This window comes from Onthophagus taurus, chromosome 6 (assembly GCF_036711975.1).
Source record: "Onthophagus taurus isolate NC chromosome 6, IU_Otau_3.0, whole genome shotgun sequence".
Classification (NCBI taxonomy): domain Eukaryota; kingdom Metazoa; phylum Arthropoda; class Insecta; order Coleoptera; family Scarabaeidae; genus Onthophagus; species Onthophagus taurus.
This window is the reverse complement of record NC_091971.1, coordinates 23,869,200-23,891,642: the sequence shown is the minus strand read 5'-3', so window position 1 is coordinate 23,891,642 and position 22,443 is coordinate 23,869,200. Positions and strand designations below refer to the sequence as shown.

At 31.8% G+C, this 22,443-nt stretch overlaps 1 protein-coding gene across 1 annotated transcript in view; it reads left to right on the top strand.

Moving 5' to 3' along the window:
- The window catches only part of LOC111416582 (arrestin 1), a 75,316-nt gene that overhangs the window by 52,434 nt on the left and 439 nt on the right, over positions 1-22,443 (top strand). The window contains exons 3-6 of the mRNA XM_023048639.2: positions 13,335-13,834; positions 21,825-21,982; positions 22,043-22,186; positions 22,249-22,384. Coding sequence (XP_022904407.1) covers positions 13,335-13,834; positions 21,825-21,982; positions 22,043-22,186; positions 22,249-22,384 — 938 coding nt within the window. The remainder of the gene's footprint in view (positions 1-13,334; positions 13,835-21,824; positions 21,983-22,042; positions 22,187-22,248; positions 22,385-22,443) is intronic.

The following is a 22,443-nucleotide window of genomic DNA, read 5'->3' as shown; positions in this document are numbered from 1 at the left end:
AGTTCTATCGAAGAGTGGACTTTTATAAATTTATCGGTTGGAACAGCACATTATCGTTGGAAAAATGAATGAACTTTTTGATAAATCAAGATCTTACACAAGATTGCTTAAATTCGCATTCAAAATTTCAAATAATAAAAGCTGATTTTTTTCAAATTAAAATGACTTATCAACTATTCTATAATTACAGGGCCGTATAATAAAAGTTCTGTTTCTTCATAAAGATGAAGATTCCATCGGTAACTTTTCTTTCCGTGCTTTCCAAGCTTCTAAGGGCAGAGACTCACTGCGTTGCTTCTGTCGAATAATTCCATGTTCGTTCATTTCTTCGGCAATTTTTTAGCGCCCAAAATGCGGGGGAAAAATTAAAAATTCATTTTAATTTAAAAAAATTAAAAAATGCATTTTAATTAAAAAAATATATATAATCAAAAAAATATAAATAAACTTAAAAAAGACTGGAATAATCATAATCCATACTTCAGCAAAAATTTAAGAATTATACTGGTGAAAAACCAAACTTAAGGGAATAGTCGGGAATACTCTGGTCAGAAAGTTAATTTGCAAGAAAAAGTCTGAAATTGCATAAGTTATAAACTAGACTTCAGCAAAAAACAGGAATTACATTGTTCAAAGTCCATATGAAGTCTGAAATTACTGTTCAGAGAAAACAAAAAATTGATTATAAACCAAACATGATTTTTCATGGCAATACTTATGTGTTCAATAAAAGAATGCGAAGAATATGAACAAGAAACCAATGGATTTGTCTTGTTATTGCTCAGGACAGGACATCACCAATAGGGAAACTTTGCCAATGCAGGATAAGCACAAAAGCAAAGTAACAGCTGCAGAAATGAGGTACCGAGTGGTACAAGATCCGTATAGATAATAAGAGGCTCCCAAAAAGATGATGATAGACCCCAGAAAGAAGTAGCTGTCAGTATCAAGAACAAAACATACATAACGTTGACAGAAGACTAGATACTGCTTCTAAAAAACTAAATACTGCTTTCTGAAGACTAGATACTGCCGACAAGTCTAAATACAGCGTCTGGAATCCTAAATACTGCTTTCTAAAGACTAAAATTGCTTTGTGGAGACTAAATACTGCTTTCTGAAGACTGGATACTGCTGACAGGTCTAAGTACTGCAAAAGAAAGATAAGATATTGTTGGAGAAAACATACATAACGTTGGCAGAAGACTAGATACTGCTTCTAGAAGACTAAATACTGCTTTCTGAGGACTAGATACTGCCGACAGGTCTAAATACAGCGTCTGGAACACTAAATACTGCTTTATAAAGACTAAAATTGCTTTGTGGAGACTAAATACTGCAAAAGAAAGATAAAATATTTTGGAGAAAACATACATAACTTTGGTAGAAGACTAGATACTGCTTCTAGAAGACTAAATACTGCTTTCTGAAGACTAGATACTGCCGACAGGTCTAAATACAGCGTCTGGAACCCTAAATACTGCTTTCTAAAGACTAAAATTGCTTTGTGGAGACTAAATACTGCTTTCTGAAGACTAGCTACTGCTTACAGGTCTAGATACTGCAAAGGAAAGATAAGATATTGTTGGAGAAACGCGCCCCCTTTTTTACACCCCCCGGTAGCGCCGCCTCTGAGTGTACGTCTTACATATAGGTGAAAAAACATAACTTTGTGATCGATTTTGCAAATTCTATCAATCACAAATGAATCAGTAGTTTTGAAAAAAAATCTATAACTTTTTTCCTACTTTGTGAAATGACATTCTACCTAATCTTATTCTTACTATTCTGCTGAGCTAGTAAAAAAATAATAAATATGGTTAGTAAATATAGCTTCAAGTATTTAACGAAACTGAACACCTATAGATAATGGCGCTGTCTAAGACATATTTACACAAAAAAGTATTTATATACATCATTTAACTTCATAAGGTTTGACGTAATGCTTTTTAGCCAGCTTCTTCTTTATTTTTTTTGGCCACTTCCAGATTTTTTTATGTTTTTCCTAAATATGCTATTGGAGTTTTTTAATGTCCTCTACTTTTTTTTAGTTAATGTTATACTTTTCATGTACTCATTTTTGATAATAAATGGTATATTTTACATTTTCTCAATTTAAATCTATGACATCTTATCCGTCGTTAAGTCATAAGTTTTCAAGACTCCCTTGTGTGTGAAACTCCGATGTCCTTTTCTTCATGTCATTCATACATGCTACATACAGGCACAATTCCTGTATGTATTAACCGAAGGTTTCATTGAAATATTTAAATAAAACCAATGAGTTATTTTAATGTCCTGGTATGTTGTGCAAAAAAGAGAATAGATAATTTTAACAGTGAGGTCAACATTGACGTATTTAATATCCCGATTTACATATTTAGCCTGAAAAACATAATATGTTCATGTATTTTCTCAATAGTTTCCCCAGCCTCAGCCTTAATTCTGTATTTTTTATTCTTACCACGACTTTCTTTTGAAATACTAGCTATTACCAGAAATGATTTGAGACGCCTTATTTTTTTTTGTGATATTTTATAGAAACTCATATAAAGAACATTTTACGTTCCTGTTTTTGAGTCAGCAATTCATGTCCTTCTACGGTGAACATCTATTTTAGATAGCAGTTCTTGAAGAAAAAGATCTTATTCTGTTTTCGTCTAAAAATCATGAAATTGAAATTGCTAAAATACTTCCTCTTGCACGTGAAAAAAAATCGCCCATTAAATTTAACAGACAAATCAATTCAAATGTTTTAGGTACATTATCCTAAGTTTTAGGTCAGGTAGTTGCCTTCACAGTTTTACCATTTTTTATTTCTCTTTTACGTATTTTAGGAATTATTTCTTCTTGAGAATCAGATTCAGAATTCATCTTTTCAAAAAGATTATACAGAATCTAATTAAAATAACATTAACAACAATATTATTATGAGATTGAGAACTAACAGTTTTGTTGTCCAACCACATAACTGATGTTACTGATTTTCCTGTTTCTTAAATATCTCTTCAGTAGGAAATTGTTATGGTAATTATTATGTTATGGTAACTATAATCTTAAAGTTATTTAGTAAATAACCTTATTTAAAACCTAAAATCAAACACAAATTTTGCTAGAGAGATTATACTTTTTTTTTTTTTTTTTGAATTTACGAGATTGTTGTTAACCTTGACCATCAAGAAGTGTTTTACATTTAGGACCTGAAATGAAATAAACTTGATGAGATGAATTATTTACATTATTCATAAAAAACATATATTACGGTAAACGTGTATAACCGGGAATGTAAAAACACTCGTTTTTAAACGGGTTGTTATGTTACATGTTATGTAATGACTACATGATCTATCGCGTATGCCTTAGTCCTGATGTATGACAGATCCACTAATAAACGTGGCCATTGAATTTAATTGTTTTAGAATTATTAATTAATAAATGTTTGTTTCATAATCGATATTCCACATGTCATATTCAATTTATTTATCGGTAAATATACACATTTACCGTAACATGTACGCTATACACACACATAAAATCAATATTTCGCTAAGGCAGACTAAGGAATGATATAAAAAAAAAAGTTCCCCCTTTATAAAAGGGGAACTTGATAAAACGTACAAATGTATTGTGTTTCGCTGCGTTTCTTTGTGAACACTATGCGGGCGATATTTTCGAGTTGAATATTTTATTTGAGCACTTATTGGGTAAAATGTGGATTCAGAGCCGGATATAATTAGTTTCCCGTTGTAATATTGAAGAAAACAAACTTTAAATGTATTCGTTTCTTCAACTGCTCAAATGAACTTGCTGTATGAATGAATGATTCGTATTTCGTTTCGTTAAACTATAAAGGAGACTTAATAAAATTTTATAATAAAAGAAAATCGATTGCATTGGTGCAAAACAGACAGCAAACACTACTTTGGCTTAAATGTCGTTTATTAGAAATATGCATAATGATTTGTGAAAACATAACAAAATCATCTGGTATTAACGGAAGTAATGATGATTGGACGGATAATGACCAGTGTTAATCAATTGCATGATAGTTATTTAGTCACACGTTATTGTTGTATGTTAGTTTTGACGATATGAGCATAATCATATTATTGGTCTAAAACATGTGGTGCAATTTGATTTTGTAGCGAACTATGAGGATTACGTTTGAATAACAAATGTCATCAGATGTTGTTATTATATTTAAGGTATAAATAGATAGATTTCTGTTCTTCTATTCCTGCTTCTTTTTCCATTCTATTCGTCTCATCTTCATATTGTGTTGTTTCGTCATGATTAGGAATAAGATTATTATAGGAAAAAGGGTAGTAGCAAGATTACTAGCAGCTGGTTTGACATGAATTGCATTTCGATGGTATTCTTTACCTTCAACATTTACGATATATGATCTGTCATTTAACTTCTCTTCAATTTTACCAGGTGTTCATTCTTTATTTAACTTTAACAGGACTTGTACCGATTTTGTTTGGTACATTCCGGTGATGTAGTAAATTTAGCCATATATCTTCATTATTCATTTCTGATTTCTTAATTATTCGTTTCGCAATTTTTACAGTAGCCTCACCTGTCCCATTTGCTTGTGGATAATGAGGTGAAGATGTGCAGTGGCAAATATTCCAAGTTTTTGTAAAAACTTTAAATTCTTCATTAGCGAAATTAGTTCCATTGTTCGCTATTATTCTTTGTGGAATTCCATGCCTACTGAACTTCTGTTTGCATACATTAATAAGTACATGTGAAGACAAAGTTTTTAAAACATCTAATTCAAAATAATCCGAGTAATGATCAACTGTGAAAAGGAAATATGTTTACTTTTCTTTGTATGTTGTGGTTAACACATCCATAGATATAATATTGAAAAGGAAACTCAGGAATTGGGTGTGTCTGCATGGTTTGTTTGGTTTGTGAAATTGCCAATTTTGTACACACGGTACATTCTTTGATAACATTATTAATTTCTGCCGAAATTCAAAACATTCCTCCTTGCCATATTAATCGTTCCTTCTATACCGTTATGGCTTGTATGTAAAATTTTTAGAATTTTTCGTCGAATCTGTTGATTCTTATAAATAATTCCATTTTGATAAGTAAGTTCATATTTATAAGAATTGTATCTCTTTACTTCATCTGGTAACTCGTATATTGTATTGGGCCATCCCGTCAAAATGTATTCTTTTATTTTGACAAGACATGGATCCATTACTGTTTCTTTTCTAATTTCCTTTAATCGTAAAGGTGCATCTCGAAACAGTGCATCTGCTGTTATGTTTTCTTTGCCGGTAACAAATTGTAGATCTAAATTATTAGCGTCATGAGCATTTTTTGTAGTCTTTTTGGTGCACTTATTAAAGGTTTCTGAAAAATATTGATCAACGATTTATGGTCCGTTTTTATTATTGTTTGAGGGTTGCCAACTATCATTTGATCGAACCTGAACAACATTTCTTTTTCTATGGGCGCATAATTTCTTTCTGTGCTAGTTAGAGTTCTTGAAGCAAATACTATTTTTGTTTTGTTTTGTTGATAAACAGCTGCTCGAAATCCAGTCACTTGCATCACATTCAATAACAATCGGATTTCTTTTTTCAAAATATTTTAGCGTTATATTGGAAGTTAGTAAATTTTTAATATTTTAGAGTTCTTATATTTGCATTTCTGACCAATTCCATTCTACGTTGTTTTTAAATAATTTTGTTAAATGATGAATTTCACTGCTGAGATTCTGTACATATCTACTAAGATAGATAATCATACCAAGAAAATGGTGTAAATCATTTTTGTTATTAGGCTCTGGAATTTTTTTGATTGCTAATACTTCGTTTTCGTCGTGGTTAGTCTTTGATTTGTCAAAATATGTCCGTAAAATTTTACACTGTGTACTAAGGCATAATTTATCCAAATTCAACTTACAATTATGTGCTTTAAGACGAAAGAGCAAATTTTCCAAATTTGTATTATTGTTTATCAATGCTTCTTTTTGGTCTTCTCCATATCCAATTATCAAAATATCATCCGCCAACAATTCAATTCCCTCCAAACCATTAATCATTTGACACATTTCATTTTTGAACATTTCGGGTACTGGTGAGATACCAAATGGCATTCGTAACCATTTATACCTCGCAAAAGGCGTCCAAAATGTTGTAAGTTTGCTACTACTTTCGGATAATTTTATGTGCCAAAATCATTTCTTAGTGTCAACTATACTAAAAACTCTTGCTTTTCTTAGTTCGGGAAGTATCTCATCAATAGTAGTAAATTATGTATTCGATCGTTTGAGAGCTTTGTTTAAAGGTATATTGTTATTTTTTTGTATAATTAAGATATTGATTACCCATTCGGTATGTTCATCTACTTTTCTATTATTTTGTATTTTATAAGATTATCTAATTCCTCTTTTAATTTATCTAGCTTTTTGAATACTGGGTGTAATGTTTTCATCAACTTCTACATTGATTGAATTTTCTAAACAACCATGGAATACATCTTTGTATTTTTCTATAATCATCATTTTTCAATAGAATCCAAATTATTTACAGTAATCGTATTACAAAATTTTGCATCAACCACTTGAAAATTAACAGGATATTCTTTTCCTTTATGAAGACATATTAGAGTTTTCTCTCCAATAACTTTAATTTGATTTCCTTCAAAGGAATACAACTTATGTTTTGATTTATTTAGGTTCGTTTCATTCATAATATTATTTAGATATTCTTGTCCAATAATACATACATTTGCTTCTGTATCAAGTTCACATAATAATTTTTTCTGTTTACAACTAATTAATCATCTCTAATTTTCTTAATTTCAGTTTCCGAATCTGTATTATTACCTTTGCAAAAATGGTTTTTTTCTACAACATTCCAAACACTTCTTACCAAACGCAGGGCATAATCCTTTTTCAAACTTATGTTTTCTTCCACAAAATAAGCATAATTTTGCATTAAATTCTTTTTTTATTAGTTTATTCACTAAATTGTCGGTATTGTCTATATTTTTCATCCTTTCTGATGTTATTTCGTCAACTCGACAGATATCAATAGCCTATTGTAGTGTTAATTCCGGTTTTGTTATTAATTTCTTCCTAACATCTCTGTTTTTTATACCCAAAACAATACGATCCCTGAGTAAATCATCTTTAAATGTACCAAACTCGCATGTTTCTATAAGTAATTGTAATCTTAAAAAATATTCGTCCAAAGTTTCATTTTCATTTTGATTTGCGCTATTATTATTATTAAAATTTTACGTATTGTCGATATCATCACATTCGTACAAGACTTTTTATTCTCAAATGTAAGATTAAAATCATTGTATATGATCATGGCTTCTTCATCAAGTGCTGTAATGAATGTATGTACTTTTTATCTTCATCTTTATCACGCCATTTATCGATACCAGGTGCAATAACATAATTGTTCCATGTTTTACTAAAGTACTCGAAATTTTGAGCAATATCACCTTTTTCAACGTTTAGAGGTCCGGGTAAAGGAATTTTTACATTTTCCTGATTTTGCACAGGCTTCTGATACTGTTGTGCCATCAGAGTTAATAACTCAGTTTGTTTTTGTAATATTTCCGTTAATCCTTCCATTTTATTTCTTTCTTTTCTTTTTACCTTTGGTACTAGGTAAACTAACTAGTAGTAAGATTACAAAGAATAAGGATATAAATGACTTATCTTTTCAATCTTTAATTCCACGTCGCTGTTTTAGATTCAATTTTACGATGAACCTAACCTTTCTTCTGACCACGTTTTCTTTGGCTTCTTTTTATCTTCTTTTCAATCCTCCGATTCCACTGAAAGTTACTTTTCACCTGACACCATGTTATAGGATGTAATATGATACACCTAAATGTTTGTTAGACAAACTTTAAATTATTTTATTTATTAACTTTTTGTTACAACACTATCGCTCTAGCTTTCTTGTTCGTAACCGCCATAATGGTTCACAGTTACCAACCGCTTAACATAGAAAATCATTATACAGGGTAAGTTTTTTTGCATGTTTAGTATAGAGATCTTGAAAACTAGCGGAGATAGAGAGACGATTAAATAGGGAAAGAATTACAGTTTCATGAACTCGGTTTAATGAGCTTTTTGTTTTTTGGATAAAATGCATGGCTAACTAGATATCTCGAAAAAACCGTTTTTTTGTTATATCGTTAGATACCTATGGCTCCGCTATTATTGATTTTAGGAAAAATGTGTAAAGGAAAAATTTTTAGCGTATTACATGTTTAATAAAGCAGTCTAACTGATTTTTTTATTTAACCAATAATTTTTGAGTTGTGACACAAACTTGTAATTTTTCTAATGGAAACCATAAAATGTAACACTCAATGATATCACGCTTTTATTGATTAGAAAATTCATATTGATTATAATTTACAAAACCTCAATCAACGTTAATTAGAAACTAAACGAAACATACGTTTGCCTTAAGCTGTCATAACCAAACGTATCTATCAATTGTTTCCATAGCATACTGCCTAAACAGTTTTCCAATTAAAAGAATAAATGGCTATAATTTATTTATTAATAAAAATATTCATGTCAAGTGGTATATCATTAGAATCGTTGAGAAAAGGTCGTCTTTATAAAGTCTTGGCCAACTATGGTTTCCATTAGAAAAATTACAAGTTTGTGTCACCACTCAAAAATCATTGCTTAAATAAAAAAATCAGTTAGACTGCTTTATTAAACATGTAATACCCTACAAATCTTTTCTTTACACATTTTTCCTAAAATCAGTAATAGCGGAGCCATAGGTGTCGAAGGATATAACAAAAAAAGCTCATCCAATTGAGTTCATAAAACTACAATTCCTCCCTATTTAATCGTCTCTCTATCTCCGCTAGTTTTCGAGATCTCCATACTAAACATGGAAAAAAACTCACCCTGTAGATTATAACCGATGAAATCATAAACAAATTCTATATGGGAAATGATTACAGAATGGGCGATCAGGAATTTATAATCCTCTATGCGGAAAACGAGAATACTTCAACATCATAGTAAAACAATTCATCATGACAACAGTATTCAACATTCATTAAATTGAGTTAGAATTAAAAAGTCTTTATATTTAGCACCAAATACGTCTAATTTATCTTTAACGGTTCCCAAAATGATTTTATTTGTAAGAAAAATCGCTTGAAAATCATATCCGAGTAAATGTTGAATAATAGCGGAAATAGACACCTTGTTAATTGCAGCATTCCTCGGTTAATCGATTCAAACCCCTGCTTTCTGTTTCCAATACAAATTCTCTATAATACGCAGATTTCTACCATCGATTTTTGTAATATATTCAAGTTCGGGAACTATTTCGTGGTCTTTCGAAAAGAGTTCTGTATACAATTCTTATTTGTTATTTCTTCCTGTTGAGTTTATTTCTTTTCCGCGCGAATTAAAATTAAAACTTTTTTATTCCTTCCCTTACTTCCTCTTCCATTATAGATTCCCGTGTCTGCTAGTCCTCTGTACCTTCCTGTTCCTCCCGTTCTAATTCAATCTTTTCTTCCTCTGTTTTCCCGAAAGTGTTTGCATAATGTAATCTTTAGGCTTCTAGGATTCCTTGTGTATTTTTGAGTGTTTTTATCATATTCCAGAGTTTCTCCTGATTGTCGTTGTAGTTTTCCTGAATTTTTGTCTGAATTCCTACCAGTATTTTTATCTTGCAACTTCGTTGTACCTCCTCATGGAACATATACTTATCTTGCCTGTTTATATTTACTGTAGGTCCATATACCTGTATAATTCTTCAGTTTATTGGTTCCCATCCTTGTTTTTAGTGCTTCGTCTACGATTATGCCTTCATATCTGCGACTGTTCCTGAAAATCTTAGCGTATATCCCTTGGCAAAATGTTTTGTACTGCTTTCTTTTTTCTTCTTTTCCGATATGCCCAAAAGCTATACGCAATTTCCACTTCTTTGCCCCCTAGGGATGTGATATTCCATGTTTCAAATGTATTTCTCGCCAGGTCGGAATCGATGTCTATTAGAACATGGCCAATTTAGTCAAACACTGTCCATTGAATCCATGTGGCTTTATAGATGTGCTTATGTTAGAAATAGGTATAGGGTGGTTCAAATTCGATGTCCGAATAGGCTATCTCCGAAACTATAAGAGTGAGAAAAAAAGTAGCTTACATGTCATGATCTCGTTTTTCGAGCAACTGCTAATGCCAAAAACCTCAAAGCACTATCGTCTTTTGTTTTTTCCCTAGAGGCCAAAATTGAAAATATCGTAAAACCAGCGAGTGCAATTATCTTGGTTATTATTATAGGTGGAGTATTATAACTAAGACATTATATGGACACTTTTTTACAGAGAATTTGATGACGTAGTCAATAAAATTTTTCGGTTTTAGATTTTTAGACATTATGACAATTTTCGTTTTTTTAATAGAAACAACCACTGATTATTCGCTTATTAAATTCGTTATTTTTTTCTGATTACAAAAATATAGTGTTATATACATAGGTCTATTTCTTATTGTTTTAGAATAAAGCTAAAAATAAAAATTTTTTTAGTGTCGTCACAGAAATTAAATTTACAGTTTCCTGTAAATTACGGTATTATAACTAAGAATTATTCTACTAAAAATTTATATAAAATTTACTTTATTTTCTAATATGTAACATTCCAACATGTTAAACTTTTCGTAATCCATTTTAAAAAACAGGATTTGACACTTCAGAAAATTTTTGAATACAAACAAATGTTGCTATGTTTATTTGAATTAAAAAGAATAAAGTCCCTAGATCTACAAAGTACCGCGGTTTGCCGCCATTTTGGCTCGAAAGTCAAGCGGGAAATTTAAAACTATGTCGTTCTATGATAACATTACGCCAAAACTCCTTTCTTTTTTCTCGTGGTACTCTTAAGAGTCGAAAGCCCTTCTTACTGCTATTGTTGCAACTCCAAAGACAAGACGGCAATATTTTTGTAAACAAGTGGTGAGGTGCAGTGACAAGTTGTCAAACCGCCATTTTGGCTTCAAAACAGGCTTCATGAACCGCGGTACTTTGTAAATTTAGGGACTTTAAAAAAATATATATATGGGCGCCATCTATCAATAATTTATTTAGTCATTTAATAATAATATTAAATATTAATAAAAAATGTGAAATGATGCAATCTATTCCAACTTGTGTGTAAAACAAATATAAATTAAATAGTTCAATAAATGTATTTGTTTCAAATATGAGAAATATGTTTTTTTAATTATAATTTACAGGAAACTGTAAATTTAATTTTTTTTGACGACACTAAAAAAAAAGTTTATTTTGAGTTTTATTCTAAAAGAATAAGTAATAGACCTGTCAAACCCTATATTTTTGTAATCAGAAAAAAATAAGGAATTTAATAAGCGAATAATCAGTGGTTGTTTCCATTTAAAAATCGGTGAAAATAATACAGAATATATTTCTGAAGATTAAATTTTATTTAAAAATTTTGTTCTCAACGACCGGTTTCGATTATTCTATAACCGTCTTCAGGTTGTTCGCTACGAATTAAAAAACATATATTGAAAATTTTACAAAAACGCATTAAATCAATTGGGATTTCAAAGTGCAAATGGAATTTGAAATTGAATTTGATTTTCAAGTCAAAAGGGAATTCAATTCTTGAAGAAAACTTGGAGGCATGTCACTTCTATTTATTATGTTACAGAGAAGATTCTTAGAGGTTATGTCGTGTTCACTTGTCAAACTATTGTTAAATTATACAAAATAAACGTTAAAAACTATTAAAAACTCCTTTTACATTCAAACAACTGCAGATGCAAAGTTTTTAGAACTAGGATGTTCGAAATTATTACAAAATAATCTTTTTGATTATACAATAAATCTTAATCAACAGCGCTGTACGAATGTCAAAATAAGTATCGGACAGAAGAATTAAAAAAGAAAATTACATTTTACAATGGTGCGAATTTTAAATTAACATTGGATTTTAATGTATTAAAAACTTCTATAAAAATGTGATTTCTGTTGGTTTCAGTAAATTCATTTAACATCTTATCTTCTTCGTAGTATTTATGTCTAAATATTTCCTATTCTTCATACAGATTCAGACTTTTTGATTTTGGAATGTTATGTAAAAGTGTTATTGTGTTTGTAGAATGTATTGTTGATACTATATGTTTATTTACGGCTGAATTATTATTATTAAAGTGTTCATTTAGTCTAGTCCTTTGGTTTCGACCAGTTTGACCTATATAATAGTTATCGCACTCGTTGCAGTTAATTTTGTAGACCCCATTCTTTTGGTTATTGTCTATTTTTTGTTTAGAATTTATTATAATATCTTTTAGTTTTGTGTTGTTCTTAAAAACGATTCCCAGATCAAAAATGTTGAAACTATGTTTGATGTACGTTTGTCCATTTAAAAAAACGAAAATTGTCATGATATCTCATAATTTAAAACCGAAAAAAATTTTTTGACTACGTCATGAAATTCTCTGTAAAAAAATGTCTATATAATATCTTAGTTATAATACTCCACATATAATAATATCCAAGATAATTGCACTTGTTGGTTTTACGATATTTTCAATTTTGGCCTCCAGGGGAAAAACAAAAGACGATAGCGCTTTGAGGTTTTCGGCATTTTCGGTTCATGACATGTAAGCTACTTTTTTTCTAACTCTTATAGTTTCTGAGCTAGCCTATTCGGACATCGAATTTGAGCCACCCTGTACATACAATTGACATTCCCACTGCTGCAGTGCATTTTATATTAACTAATTATTAATAATAGTTTTGAATTTAAAATTTGTAATTATTTTCTTTTGATTTAATCTAACAAGATCATATTGAGTGCCAACTCGAGTATATTAAAGATGATCAATACGAGTTTTAAGGTTACTTCGTTATTATACGAAAACATCCAAGAAAATTTACCAAAAATTGTTAATAAATTTCCCCCATATATTTCTATATTCCAGATATTTCTTATTTTAAACTATTCTAACATAACGACAGATTAATTCCAACCCAAACAACATCTTAATAAAACCCCAATTAACTCCATCCTCTACGAAACTAAATTGTTTTAACTCAATTTGCATGAAAATATTTAATTAGTCTATTCAGAAATTTTGTTTTGAAATAACCTTAATTTAAAATTGTTTTCTGTTCAGTAATTAATTTAAAATCCTACGCATCAAAAGTTTTAATTAAAAACATCACGGTCCTCTGTTTTCGATGTTTAATTTAACGTGTAAACGACACTTTACGCTTTCAAAAAAATATAAACGATTCTTAGAAGCACCTCTCTCATAATTTATTTATTTTTAGATGGTGTAGTTGCTATTGACGAAGATTACAAATACAGAAAGGTATTTGGTCAAGTAGTATGCAGTTTCCGTTACGGTCGGGAGGAAGATGAAATAATGGGCCTCAATTTCCAAAAGGACCTACACCTAGTTTCAGAGCAAATATATCCACCCTCGGAGAAACAACCAACAACGACGAAACTACAAGAAAAACTATTAAAGAAATTGGGTAGTAATGCGTACCCTTTCACGTTTATTTTGCCATCGAGCTCGCCGGCCTCCGTTATGCTGCAAACAGGCCCAGACGAGGGCGGCCAACCCTGCGGCGTTCACTATTACATTAAGATCTTTGTCGGTGAGAACGAATCTGATAGAGCTCACAAACGCAGCACCATCACCATGGCTATTCGTAAAATACAATACGCTCCCACTAAACAGGGTAGACAACCGTGTACCGTTGTTAGAAAAGATTTTTTATTAAGTCCTGGTGAATTGGAATTAGAAGTTACTTTGGATAAACAAGTAAGTAAACAATTATCTAATCACCTTATGGTTTGAATGAAACTGTTTTATTATACAGTGTGTCCGTAAAGTAACGGATATATTATGGGTAGTTGAAGAAAACACCCACTTTACACAACTATACTGTCTTTTATATTCACACCAACAATACCTATTACAGTTTTTGGTTTCTTTATACAATCCGCGCTAATTATTGTTTCTTACTTAACAGACTTTTCGTAATGCCAACTGTTAAAAACTTATAACCCTCAAATAACTAATATCCCTAACACGCCTCCTCAACGAATAATTTACATTTTAAATTATGATGTTGCTTCAAGTTACAACTAATTTTTCTTAAGTTTACAAATTTTTGTTTTCCTAACGGTTTGGTTAACAAATCTGTTACATTTTGATCACTATTAACATATTTCACATTAACCTCATTATTTAAACACAACATAATGATATCGAATGTCTATATGTTTTCCCCGTTTCGAATTTTCGAATGTTTTAATCATTGATATTGCACTCAAGTTGTCCACATTAAGAATCACTGGCTTAACATCAGTTATAAACTCTGATAAAATACCTTTCAAGTTTACTATTTATTGGGCTGAAACGCTGGCGGACACGTACTTTGCTTCCATTGAGGAAAGAGCCACGCAGTTTTGCTTCTTTGAGTGCCATGCCACTGGATTTCCCGCGTGAAAACAAACAAAACCACTAACACTCTTTCTTGTTTCTTTATCACCTCCCCAATCTGCATCGCTGTAACCTTCCAACTGACCTTTTCTTTTTTCAAAACAAATCCCTAAGTCTTTCGTATCATTTAAATACCGCAATACCCTTTTTCCGGCCTTCCATACCATAGCGGTTGGTTTATCCAAGTATCTACTCAGATATGATACTGAGTAAGACAAATCCGGTCCTGTGGTCACTGCAATGTACATCAGACTACATTTCAGTCGTCTATACGGAATTTCTGTCTCTACTAATTCGCCATCGTTTGTAAAATTTTCTTCCATAGGTGTAGAAACCTTTCTACATTGTTCCATGTTAAACTCCCTCAAAATTCTTGCAATTATCTTCTGTTGGTTTACTCTAAGTCCGTTTTCTGTTTTGGTAATATACATTCCCAAAAATTATAGTTCATCTTGAAATACTTTAACTTCTAATTCCCTTTTCAAATCTACTATTAATTCTTCCATTTCCATATCTTCTCCCGTGATCAATGCGTCGTCTACAAAAAGTACATGATATTTTTTTTGCAATATAAGCAAAAATCATATTTTGATTGATAAAACCCAAGTTTTTCCATCACGTCGGTAAACTTATTATTCCAAACCTTTGGTGCGCCTCGCAATCCGTACAGAGCTCTATTCAATTTCCCCACTTTAGTTTTTGTCTTTGGCCCTTCTGGTAAATAAATGTAAGTATCATTTTCTAAATTACTATTTAAAAATGCCGTTGGAACGTCAATCTGTTTCAGAATCCAGTCGTTTTGTGCTGCCATTGATAAAAGAATCCTCACCGTTGTCATCCTGCACACAGGTGCATAACTAAAGTCTAAACCTTTCATGAATTTTTCTTGAAACTCTTCGTTCCATCACTCTTAGTTGTGAAAACCCAACTTGTCTCGATTGCTTTTTGTCCCTTTTGTAATTCTACTTCTGTCCATGTTGCCAATTTTCGGTGTGATTCCAATTCCTTATTTATTGCCTCCCTCCATTCTGGAGAACTTATTGCTTCCTTGTAACTCTTTGGTCCTTCAGTCTGTGTTAATAAACAATAAGCTGTGTACATTTCATAATCTCGTAAGTTACTAGGTTTCTTTAGTTTTCTCCCAAAGTTTGACGTTCTTTGTTCCATTTCCTCTTCACTTTCCTCCTCTGTACCTCTCGATTCATTTTCTTCCTCTGCTTCTCCACCTCCTTCCAATATCTCCTTACTATTTCCATCCTCATTAGTCTTTTCTTCTCCTTCTTTAGACATTGGTATTAATACAGTTGTTGGAGTAACTTCGTCTATGCTGCTGTTCTTTTTAACTTTGTAAGGCATGATGTCTTCCACAAACCGTGCATCCCTTGATTTAACAATCCTTCCTTCTTCTGGTAACCATATCCGGTATCCTCCACCACAATAACCTACCATCACTGCTTCTTTTGCCCTTGGACTAAGTTTGTCTCCTTTTGGTAAAATTGTTACCCATGTTTGGCATCCAAAAACTTTAATTTTAGAAATGTCGTTTCTGCCGTACCAAATCATTGCCGGAGTTTTTCTTCTTTCCAATGATGTTGTTGGAGTTCGATTCATCTCGTAAACTGATGCTCTTAAAGCTTCACCCCATAACTCCTTTGGTATACCTGAATCAACTAGTTTCGCTCTTATCACAGTTAACAACGTTCTGTTCATTCTCTCAGATTTTCCATTCATCTGAGGACTATAACTCATCGTGTACTATAATTTTATGCCTGTTTCTGAGCAATAATGTTTAAAATTATTTGAAGTAAACTCACCTCCATTATCTAGTCGCATCCGCTTTATTTTAACTCCATGTTGTCGTTCTTGTTCGCTTACGTACCTTTTCAGATTATCTTCCGCTTCGTTTTTGTTTATTAGAAATCGTCTAAGATTACTTGAAAATATCTCTCTCCATTTATAGTGGCTGGAGTAATGGGTCCACATCCATCGCTGTGTATTAACGCTCCAATTGTGCTTGTTCTTTTTTCATTTTTATGAAATGGTTGCCTAACCGCTTTCGCTTGCGCACATGTACTGCATTTTGTTTCTTGAACTGGTAATCCCAAATCCTTCAATACGTTTGGTGCTGCGTGTCCAAATCTCCTGTGCCAATCAAATGTAATGTTACAGCTTTCTTTGAAGTATTCCATTTTAAGAACATACAACCCTCCTATATTATTACATGTTAATGCAAAAATTTTTCCACAGATTGATAAATGGTTCTTTTCTACTATTATTCTATATTCTCTAGATGTTAGTTTTGACGCAGAAAGTAAATTATGATTAATCCCTGCTACGATAATCGCCTCTATGGTAATTAATCTACCTTGACACATACCTTGCAATTCACCTTTCCTATCAGCTTTCAAAATCTCTCCATTTGCTATGTGTACAGCTAGTTCATGATCCAGTTTCACTATATTTTTCATGTACGGCACCAAATAACTAATATCAAATAACTAATATCCCTAACAGGATATAGGCGATAAAATCATTATGAACGGTTTATGGAAAAATCCCTGAGAAGGGTCTAAAGATTTAAATTTTTTGCAACTTTTTGGTGTGGGTTACAAATTTTTTCCGCCATTTTAACTGAGTTATGACGTCATCGATATTTTTTTCAAATGGCAATCCCCCATTTTTATTGCGGTATGAAAGAAGATGTTTTTCTGAATCTAGTACAGTCAATATTAATATTCGTTACATAAGAAAATTTTTGAGAAAAATTACTTTAAAGTTTAATTACTTCAAATTTGCTTGACATGGAAAAAATAGCAGTAGCCATGAGTAACTATGGCAACCAATCATTTTAAACAATTCTCTAAGTTTTATAAGTGTCAAACACAGATTTAGTAAAGCTTGTTGTTTCTTATAGCACTGATTTAAACTGTTCTTACATCACTTTTGAGTTAATTTTTGTTTATTGTTTACTTTTATTTGTTTTCGTTGTTATTTTATTAAAATGGTACATTTGACCGAGCGGGAAAGAATAGAAATTCTGTGTTTCATTGGAATTGGTGATCGAACTCGAACTCAAAAAGAAGTAGTGTAGAGCTGTTTAATGCAACATATCCTGACCATGAACCCATAAGCCAAAGTACAGTAAGCCGCATTGTCACTAAATTTAAAAATCATGGGCATGTACGGGATCTCTCGAAGTCTGGCCGACCAAATGTTTCAGACGAGGTAGAAGGAAACCCTCATATTACGATAAGGGATATTGGGTCGAATCTGGCCATTAGTAAAACAACGGTTCACAAAATATTAAAAAACCGCAAAATATCATCCCCTATAAGGTAAACCTCATTCATGAGCTCAATGAAGATGATTTTGATAGAAGATCGCAATTTTGTGATCAGTTGAAACAATTGTGCAACGACGACGAAGATTTCGTTAAAAACATATTTTTTTCCGATGAGGCAACATTTACATTGAGTGGGCAAGTTAACAGGCAAACTTGTCGATATTGGGCTACCCAAAATCCACATTGGGCAAGAAAATCGCATACCCAATATCCGCAAAAGATTAATGTGTGGTGCGGAATAGTACAGGATACTATCCTGGGCCCTTGTTTTTTTGAGGGAACCCTAACTGGAGAGAGATATTTAGGTTTTCTACAAACATATCTCATTCCTTCCATAACGGCCAGATTTCCCGATGATGTTGACCCAAGTCGATTTCAACGGCAAGTGTTCTTCCAACAAGATGGCGCGCCGCCACACTATGCGGTTCCTCCCTATTTAAATCAATTATTTCCCAATCAATGGATTGGGAGAACAGGGCCAATTGAATGACCTGCAAGATCACCTGATTTGACTCCGCTGGACTTCTTCCTTTGGGGATATCTGAAGAGTAACGTTTATACCACTAGACCAAATACTTTGGATGAACTAAAAATCAAAATCCGAGAAGAAGTTCAGCAAATAACTCCTGATTAGGGATGCAACATCGCTCATACAATCATCGATATTAAAACATCGACGTATTATACCGGCTCATCGATATTTAAAAAAAATATTCAGTGGCTGAATTTTTATTACAAGAATTATCATAATAATCAATAATATTTGGACCTCGTTCTGCATCACTTGACTAAGCGACAAATAATAATAATAATAACTTTATTATCATAAATTTAATCACTAAAACTAGAGACAATATGATGACGATTTGTGTAAAAATTTTTGAAGAAAATAATCTAGAGTTTGATTTTGTACTTTTAAACTGGTTTTTATTTTATATAGAATTTAAGTCTAACCAGTTTCGGCCCTTGGCCATCTTCAGAGACTCCACAAATAGATTAACATCTCTCATCTTATCCATTTTACAAACGACAGCGGAAGGTAGCGCTAGTTAGCATAAGATATCACTGTTGCACATTTTTATTGCACTAAAACTAGAACTAACACTAGACCGAATATTTCTTGTTCTAGGACTAGTGTCAGTTCTACAAAACCCAATAAAATCTATCCAAAAATTACCCATCTCTTAATTTTTCTATTAAAATAGTTTCAAAACTGGTTTTCTAACCTATAACGATTACAAACACGTGCACACATAATTCCATCTTGTTCGTTGGTTTAGACTCGATACGCAATTATACTAATAATAATAACATAGACAGTTTTCAATAAGGCGCTTTATAGAGATTTCAAAATGCAAATTGTCACGAGAACTTTAAAATTAAATTGACGTATGTAAGTGATTTAGAATTTAATATTTAATCTAAAACATTTTTAAGTATAGTAGTTGTTTTTTGTAATAGGAAATTCGAAAGTTCCTAAAGATGGTCTTATAAAAGGACCGAAACCGGTAGAATTTATAACATTACATCCGTTTTAATAAAAGTACAGAAAGATAAAAGTATTTTACTTGATTCAAAATAAAAATAAAATGAAAAGAAATAATGATGGCAGCAATAATATTAAAATTGACTGTACTAGATTCAGAACAAAATTCTTTCATATTCCGTAATAAAAATGGGGGATTGCCATTTGAAAAAAATGTCGATGACGTCATACAGTGACTCACATAAGTGATCGGACACTTATGTATTATACATGAAACATACAGCGTGTCCCGTATCTTCCGCATCAGAGCATTATACGGTTGTAGGATACATTATTCTGAAGCGATCTTTCTAATAAAATTTTTTTCGAAATGTTTATAATAACCGCACGGGAACTGTTTAAAGGAACTGTTTTTCGTCCAATCAGCAGATCGCAAATCAGACTCAGGTAATCGGTGCCACCCTCGGCCGGTCCGCTACGCCGATGATAACTCGTTTCCCACGTGTACTCACCAATAAATTCGTCATGGAAAGAGAAATAAACTTTTTCGATGAATCAAAGTTGTCCGTTATTGGTCGTCGTTAAACAGTTCCCGTGCGGTTATTATAAACATTTCGAAAAAATTTTATTAGAAAGATCGTTTCAGAATAATGTATTCTACAACCGTGTAATGCTCTGATGCGGAAGATACGGGACACGCTGTATATTTATCTTCACAATGGTTATTACCCCTTCTTTAGTGTATTTAGTATATTCTTAGAGACATTTGATTGAATAATTTAGTAAAATTTTCTGTAAAGTTACATACATTTTGACAATAAATAAAATAAAGTTGGATAGACTGTGGAAGTATACACACATAAATCATCGGACATTCGATTTGGTATTATAATTTAATCAGCTACATATACACAGATGGCACCACTAATTATAAATTTGATTGTTGTTAATGTCAAATACAAAGTTTGTGTGAAGACAACAATATTATTTCTATCTTTGGAACAATGGCACCGAAAAGAACAGAAACGACCATTCAAATAAGAAAATTTATTATTGCCCATCATCAAGAAGGAAAATCGGTTCGGGAAGTTTCTAAAATTGTGAAGATTAGTCGATCAACAGTACATGACATTATAAAGCGCTTCAAAGATGAAGGTAGGGTAACAAATAAACCAAGAAGTGGCGCACCAAGTATTTTAAATGATGCGGAAAAACGAATTATTGTGCGAGAAATTAAAAAGAATCCTCGCTTGAATGCCCCTAAGATTGCGGCTAATTTAGAAAGTAATGGAGCAAAATGCGTACACCCTGAAACCATACGCCGCGTTATTAGAAGTGCAAGGTATAATGGTAGAAGTGCTCGAAAAAATTTCTTTATAAACGACAGAAATCGTAAACTTCGCATAAGTTTGCAAAAAACATAATTGAGAAGTCTATTGATTATTGGAACAAGGTAATTTTTGTAGGTGAAAGTAAGTTCAATATATTTGGAAGTGATGGACGGATAATGGTTTGGCGGAAATGCAATGAAGAGATGAAAAAAGAAAATTTACCGCCAACCGTAAAACACGTTGGTGGTGGAGTTATGGTTTGGGGGTGTATGTCGGCAGCTGGGGTGGGTGATTTGGTTATAATAGAAGGCATAATGGACCAATATGGCTATTTGAATATTTTAAAAAACCATTTAAAATCATCCGCAAATAAAATGGGCCTTCTAAACAACTTCCAATTTTATCAGGATAACGATCCGAAACATAAGACCCATAATGTAAGGCTATGGTTACTTTACAACTGCCCAAAAGTAATCTAAACACCTCCACAAGCACCTGATCTAAACCCAATCGAACATTTTTGGGAAGAATTAAATCGTCGAATAAGGACGCGAACCATATCCTCCAAACCAGAGCTCATTAAAGCGTTGAAAGAAGAATGGGCAAATATATCCTCCACAATTACCCAAAATTTGGTCAACTCAATTCCAAAAAGGTTGACAGCTGTTTTATCGGTCAAGGGAAATCCCACAAAATATTAAAATTCGATTAAATAATTTGATAAAGTTCTGTCCGATGACTTCTGTGTCTCGTAATTTGTGTTATTTTTTTTGTTTTGTTTCTGTGGTGTAAGGCATAATATAAATAAAACCTTTTCTCTGTTTCATTATTAATAAGTATATTTTCTACAAATTCTCTATAATAAACATCTTTCGTTCTTGTTGATTTATTTAATATTTGTTTATTTTTGTGCTATAGCTTAGTGTCCGATCATTTATGTAAGTCACTGTAACTCGGTTAAAAATGGCGGAAAAAATTCACCAAAAAGTTGCAACAAATTTAAATCTTTAGACCCGTTTCAGGGTTTTTTCGATAAACCGTTCATAATGATTTTATCACCTATATCCGTTACTTTACGGACACACTGTATGTTAAAAGTTATTTTTTACCCGGTTGCAGAAAATATTGATTCAATTTTTATTTTAGTTATATCATCATGGAGAAAAAATTGGTGTTAATATTTGTATTCGTAATAACAGTAATAAAGTCGTTAAGAAAATTAAAGCTATGGTACAACAGGGTGTTGATGTTGTTCTTTTTCAAAATGGACAGTATAGAACGGCTGTGGCTAGCGCTGAAACACAGTAAGAATTAATTAATTAAAATTGTTTCCTTTAACTTTTTATTTTTATTTTGATAAATAGGGAAGGATGTCCTATACAACCAGGATCAAGTCTTCAAAAAATTATATATTTAACACCTTTATTGACAAATAATAGGGATAGACGTGGAATAGCTCTAGATGGACAACTTAAGAAGCAAGAAACAAATCTGGCGTCTAGTACACTGTAAGAAATGTTAATAAAAAATTAAAAAGGGTTGCAAAAATTTATTAATATTTTTACTTTAGATTAGAAAATCCAGATAAAGAAAGTCGAGATGCTTTTGGTATTATTGTTTCCTACTCTATTAAGGTTAAACTATTTCTTGGGGCTCTAACTGGGGAATTATCCGCTGAATTACCATTTATTCTAATGCATCCAAAGGTATTTAATTATCAATTATTTTTATGTCCCATGTCATAATAAATAATATTATTATTATT